Consider the following 6,550-nt stretch of genomic DNA (forward strand, 5'->3'; position numbering starts at 1 on the left):
GGGGAGGTAGGGTGGGAAAGAGATATGATTCACCGGAACCTAAAGAGCCTTTCAGAAATGTTAAGGAATTGGGCACATTTCTAAGTTCCATTTATTTAAAGCAAAATTCAAATTTTGCAGCTTTATGAAATTTCATTTACTTTCAGACCATATATAATACTTCATTGTGCCTCAGGCAGCTTGACAAAGGTAGAGAATCTGTTGCCTACCTTATGACAGGTTAAAGTGCCCATCAAGTGTAGGTCCTTTGGGGAGCTTTAAAACCACCCTGTTGGGTGACTTGAGATTGGCTCCCTGAAGAGGACATTTTAATTAGGTGCGACAGGGCACCAGAGAAGCTGGGGTTGCTCTCTGGCATAAGATGCCACTCCGTTTCTTCAGATGTGGTGATCCTTTTCCTAGGGCTGCTGTAACCTTTCCTTGAAGGTGTAGCTAACTGGATGAAATTCCCGCTTCCTGAGTACTTTCTTCAGCAGACGTCGTCTTCTGTCAGGATTTCATGCGGACGGACACCTGCGAGAGAGTCCACGTTTAGGTTTAGAAGCCTCTTACCTCACTTAGAAGGAAGCAGTTAACACCTCAGCTGTCAGCATCATCCAGGTAGGTGTGGACAAGCTTCGAGAGGCCAGTCCCACCTCCCATGAGAGAAATCACATTTAGAGTTGGGCTCACTGAGGCCTGTTAGCATCTGCAGTCTGAGCCAGCCAGGAAGACAGGCTATGTGACTCCAACAGAGAGATACTCAGTCTTCGGGGTGGAAGTTCGAAGAGCATGTAAACCGAAAAATCGCCTTATAATTTTACATTAAAAATCATGCTTAAATATTTTAACTCGTCCCTGAAGGAGTTATTGTGTTTAGAGGCAATTATTTTATAAAAGGCACTTTCTGTACTACTTGCATCCACAAAACAATATAGTTAAATGTATGTAAACTTAAATGCATTGGAGATACAATCCATGTTGATAGATCATTTCTAATTAGTTTGTATCAAGTAGTACTTGGTATATATACAAAACACATTTTAAAGATTCAGCCCTTCAGCTTTTAATGTCATTATCTGGCAAAATTGGATCAAAATAAGCTCCGTGTACTACTTACCAGTAAGGGGCTGGTGGGATCAGCAGGGAGGGCAAAGCACTAAGACAGCTGTGGTCCCCAACCTTCTGCTCATCAGACCTTGGGTGGCTTACATCCCAGAGCCCAGGCCACACCTCAGCCAATTACATCCCAGTGTCTGAGAGTGAAATACAAACACTGGAATTGTTTGAAGCTCACCAGGAGATTCCAGTGTGGAGTGTGAGAACTGCTGTGATGAAGCGTGAGGGCTTTTGCCATCCAGTGAAAAGTTGGGCTCCATCATTTAAAACTAAGAAGGACTTAATACCAGCTTCTGGTTCACTGACTACTCAATGTGGCAAGTAAACCGGCTTTTTCCCCTTTTCATTCAATTTTTAATCTATACCTCTAGTATCAATTCCTTCCTCGTTTTCAGATGTAGAATCAGTAATAGATGAACTAGCTTATGATTCCAGTCACTCTATTGAAGGCCTGAAATTAGTAGAATTTTAAGCTTTATTCTCGTCTAAAACTGCTTACCTCCCTCCCCAAACACAGGCACTCACCACTGTTAACTGTCCATCTTTATCTTTATAGATTTGTTCTTCTGGTCCCGTGTTGAAAACTATTGTGCCTTCTTTTCCAGGACTAATATAAAACTGTAAACTTAAAATAGACAAAACAATGAATTACTGACATATTTTTTTCCCCTCAGCCTTTGGTCTGCAAAAGAAATTTACTTAGGAAGTTTTACTAGTTTCAAGATAAAATTCCTCTTTTATCATAGTTTTCTTGCATGTTTGAGTAATCAAAAGAAGAAAGACATTTCCACACTGGGAACCTTACCATGTTTGTGTAGTTATTCTCAAACCAGTTGAGAATTCAGTTCTTCAAGGGGCCATTCGAGGTCTGAATAGCCATTTATGTATAAATCTGCATGCTGCAGCTCTCATTGTGGGCGAGGTCTTCCCTCAGAGGTACAGTGAACAAACACCACTTTCCAAACCACCCAACTCTCCCTAGTCCGTGTAAGAAGTTGCTCATCAGGTTATAAAGATTGGAGCCTACTTTCAGGGGCCCTGGGAGCACAGTGCTGAGGTGCTCTGCCTGATTCCATCTGAGAACCAAGCATGGCCTTAGGAAATCTTGCACTGTCCCTGACCAGCTATGTGACATTCAACGCCCTGGTTAACCACCTTATGCCTGTGAAATGGAAAAGGTGGTATTTCAGAGTTGTTGAGAGAATTGAATAAGTACGCTATGTGCCAGGTATTTTTATGTCCTAGAGAAATTTTAGCACTTTTCCCTAATCTGTAAGCAGCCTGCAAAGCCAGTACCCACTGTGCTCAATCAACTGTCCCAAAAAAAACAGACTTCAACAGTAGCAAAGGGTGGATGTCACCTGCTCTGGCCCAGGGGTCCACCCTTTACTTTGTGACAGCTTCCCTCAGGAACATAAGCACCTCCTTTGAATGCTGGGTGGTAAGACCACTGTTCTTAGGTCGGTGAGTGATCACTGACTTCATTTATCTGGAGCCCCAAACATAGCGGGTGGGGAAGTTCCTTATCAGAGAAGGCAAGGGTACCCCGCTAGAGGCTTCTTCCCCACCTGCTGGGAGGCCGAAGGCATGGGTGAAACGATTAACATTCACGTCTTTCTTGATCCATTAATATACATTCCTGAGCTGAGGATAAAGCCACCTACCTTCCTTGGACAATATTTACAATGTTCTCCTTCTTAACCAGCATGACGAGTTTAGTGACCGTTTCAAATACATGATCACACTGTAGGACGGCATCCCCCTGAGGTGGAGAGGAGAAGACACGGCCATTTCAATAGCAGCGGTTTAAAGAAAAATACTCTCCCAGACTGAGGTTTCACGGTAGTCAACATTTTGGCAGTGTGCCGTTTCCCTCTGTTAGCAGAGACTCATGGCCATCAATTACCTTGTGCCTGTTGGCTTCTGGCGAAACATGAATGACTAGGAGTCCATCACTCAGATTGCTAGTAGAGATACCTTAAGACAGATCCAAAGTTAGGAGCTAGGAACTGGACACCTTGACATTGATACAGAAAAAAAGAAGACAGGTTCCCCAACCTCACACTTTTTCCCTCCCTAGCCGGACCGGTGGGACGAAGGGTCTACTCAGCATGATACCAGGCTGTAAAGGTTGTGCACTAAATACAAAACAGGTTGTTGTAGAAGGTAACTACTCTCCAGCCTGGATATCTGAGTGAAGGGGATACCACTGATACTTATTTCAGAATAAAGGGCCTGGACACTGATGCCTTCCAACCTAGGGCTTCTTCATTATTGGGGTGCCCCAGAGCTAAATCATTCCAGGAAATTGTCTTGAGATTGCCAGCTTCTTACCTTTGAGTGTTGAGTACTCTATTTTCTGCTTGATTTTGGCAAGCTCCACCACGTAAGCTGCTTTCTGAGTAAGAATGAGTTGCCGCTGTCGCGCCTTGAAGCCTTTCCTGTCATATTTAATGACTGGGACACCATACTGCAAGGAGGTTACCATCACTACGAGGGGAAGTTTACGTCACGGGGGGCAGGGGACAGAGTACGGAGCTCCTGGTTACTCAGACTCCAGCAAAGTTAGTCCAAGCACGCAAACGGAGAGAGGCTCAGCCAGGTTTTGCATAAACGTGTTTTCTACCCTGGCTCTCTGGCAGGTAGATTTTGATTCCTAGCTCAGCCTATGGCATTGCCTTCCCGAGGAAGTCAAAGCTACGGCCACCTGCCTCACAGGTCCGCTCTGAGAGGTCAACAGAAATGACCTCTCTTTAACGCTGTGTGGGCATTAAAGCCCTCATAGCCAGAGGATAATTTAGTCCAGCCCCACAGGTTTCTGACCAAAAGTGACAGAGCAGCCACGAGAGCCATTGACAGCTTACATAACCTGCCCAGGATTGTACAGCTACTAAGTCACGAAGGCCACGTTAGCGCCCAGGCACCTCGCTGTACTGCTTACTAATGGGATGTTTAATGCTTAAGGTCATGGCTGTGTTTAACTCAGTTTCATAGAAAACCAAGCACAGTTCTTGGCGTGATATATGAGGACCATGAGAACAACAACAGGTATCTAACAGCCACACGATCTCCATAATCTTAGTTAATAGCCGTAGCATCACAGCTGAGAGCCTGGCCCACTCACACGCACCCTTACATACACAGTGCTTCCAGACCCACTCCATGTAGAAAACAAATCCCGGTCTTGGTCTCTATGGGAATCTTGTTGGAGGACCCGCCTTCCTTACCTGGATTTTCTCATCGCTAATGAGTTGAAGCACTTTGGGATTAATTTCTCCTTCATCTACGGAGGGAACCAGAACACAGTGAGTCATCACTCCCACCCTGTGCAAAAGCCTCTGGCATCTGCTGGCTTTATGTCCCTCTCTGACCAAGACCTCAACTGGGGTGTAGCTGTCAGGAAATGCTACAGAGTCAAACATCTTCCTTTGACTTTACAACAGGAAGAGAAAATACAAGGAAAAATGTACTTACCTATCCGACTGTTGGCAAAGGGTTTATTTAAACTTTCTGCATAGCCTTCTTTCTTTCCCCTGAATAGTGCACTGGTAACCACCTTCTGCTGCATCTGGTAACATAATTGAGAGTACAAAAATGATGGCCACAGGGCTCTTTGGGACAGGGGAGCTTTACGATCCGCGATGTTGCTTACTTTCCTAGATAAGCTGTAGGAGCCTTGTCATACTTCCTCCTAGAAATCAGAACACATTTCTGGCTTTGGCCAGATGCCCTAAGTCGCACTGGTAGAGATTGGAGTTGACACTTATGCTTTTGTTTAACTTGCTCTGGCTTCCTGGAATTGAAATTTTCAGAATTTCAGAAAACAATTATTTTCTTCTAGGTCAGGGATGGCAAACTATAGCCCACGGGCCAAATCCAGCCTCCTGCCGGGTTTTGTAAGTTGCGCTGGAGCACAACCATGCCATTCATTTACATGTCGGCCCTGGCTGCTTTTGGGCTACAAGGACAGCTGAGTAATTGCAACAGAGGTCATATGGTTTGCAAAGCCTAAAATATTCACTCTGGCCTTTTCTGGAAAAAGTCTGCTGACCTGCAGTTAAGCATAAACAAAACCAGACCTCCAGCAGAAGGGTCTGGCATTTACAGTGCAGTGGCCACCTAGATGGTGTTCCCATGGCCACAATGCAAGTGACACTGTTTATAACAGTTGCCACTGAACGAGGGCTCTGTGCTAAGTGGTCCACACGTGTAATTGTCAGCATGTGTACGAGGCATGGGCCTAGCCTGACCCTTGATACACAGGTGAAGAGGCGGGTGAGGACCGCTAACTCCAACAGTCCAGCTGTAGGGCCAGCTCTTCCACCAACCTGCCACCGTACACACACCACGTCCCTACCAGTGCTTTCCTCTCGGCTGTGAGCCCATGGCAGTACTTCCGGACCAGGTTTCTTGTGCACATTTTCCTGAGCAGATCCGACGCCTGTGTGGAGAACAAACACACTTTTCCACCTGCCTCAGTCACACCCTGTCTTGGGCTGTGGCCACCCAAAGAGAGCTGAATTCAGTTTGGTTTACGGTGTTTATATTTTATTGTCAAAGAGAGCAGATCTTCCAATCTCGCGCTAACTTTTCACTACCGCCAAGCTAGAGGTTCTTAAATTCGAATGTATTTGAGGCACTGGAGGAGCTGGCTAAAATGAGATTCCTGGAGATGCCTACTCAGTGGGTCCAGGAATCTTACTGTAGCCCCCACTCTGCGCTCCAGACACAGAGGGTCTTCAGGTCATCTTTAGAGAAACACTATCATAGGTGACAGTCACCTAACCTATCTAGAAGGCTACCTCAAGGAGAGACACCACCTAAAAGTGTTCTGTGTAAACAGACTTCCAGTGGCTTTGTACTTCTAGTAAGGATATTACGAATTCTGAAGAGTTAAGTTTCTTGTGCAACAACCTTGCAAGGAAGTGTTTTGCTAAGGCAGCCCTTTCGAGCAAAAGCAGCAGTACAAAGAAGTAACAAAAGTTAAGTTCCATCAGTGCCCTAGTCACTTGCAACATGAGTCCCAGTGGAGTCCTTACGTTTTCCAGGATTCCAGGCGGCTTCAGCCAGCTCTCATCCAAGACATTCTTTGGAACGTGATAACGGAGATTCAGGATGTAATTTTTCCGCACAAACACGATAAATTCCTCATTGTCAGGACAAAGAGGCTTGTCTCGATTGATGAATCCCTTTATGAACCTAAACAGGAAGTAGTTTGGTTAGTTTTCTGGCCCGTGTTTTCACTGAGACTTGCGTTCTCTCTCCATTCACTTGATTCAGAGGCCGCCAAATGGTGGAGATTATTTAGATGATACGGTTCGCCAGAGCCAGAAATGTAGCCCACAGGCCAAATCTACCCCAAAGATAGGCTCTGTTTCACCCACACTGTTTTTTGTTTTCTGTTTTGTTTTCAGTAGCTTTGAATTAGTCGCCAACAACAGAAAAAAAAAAA

General features: G+C 45.2%; 1 protein-coding gene across 1 annotated transcript in view; it reads right to left on the bottom strand.

The window, feature by feature from the left end:
• Positions 1-1,593: 1,593 nt before the first annotated feature.
• MYO1H (myosin IH) overlaps positions 1,594-6,550 on the bottom strand; it is a 41,545-nt gene continuing 36,588 nt past the window's right edge. Inside the window, exons 23-30 of the mRNA XM_039861836.1 lie at positions 6,138-6,297; positions 5,456-5,539; positions 4,573-4,666; positions 4,326-4,381; positions 3,433-3,568; positions 3,005-3,075; positions 2,763-2,860; positions 1,594-1,723 (exon numbers count right to left, since the gene is read on the bottom strand). Coding sequence (XP_039717770.1) covers positions 1,594-1,723; positions 2,763-2,860; positions 3,005-3,075; positions 3,433-3,568; positions 4,326-4,381; positions 4,573-4,666; positions 5,456-5,539; positions 6,138-6,297 — 829 coding nt within the window. The remainder of the gene's footprint in view (positions 1,724-2,762; positions 2,861-3,004; positions 3,076-3,432; positions 3,569-4,325; positions 4,382-4,572; positions 4,667-5,455; positions 5,540-6,137; positions 6,298-6,550) is intronic.

This window comes from Pteropus medius, unplaced genomic scaffold (genome assembly GCF_902729225.1).
Source record: "Pteropus medius unplaced genomic scaffold, Ma_sr-lr_union100, whole genome shotgun sequence".
NCBI classification, from domain to species: domain Eukaryota; kingdom Metazoa; phylum Chordata; class Mammalia; order Chiroptera; family Pteropodidae; genus Pteropus; species Pteropus medius.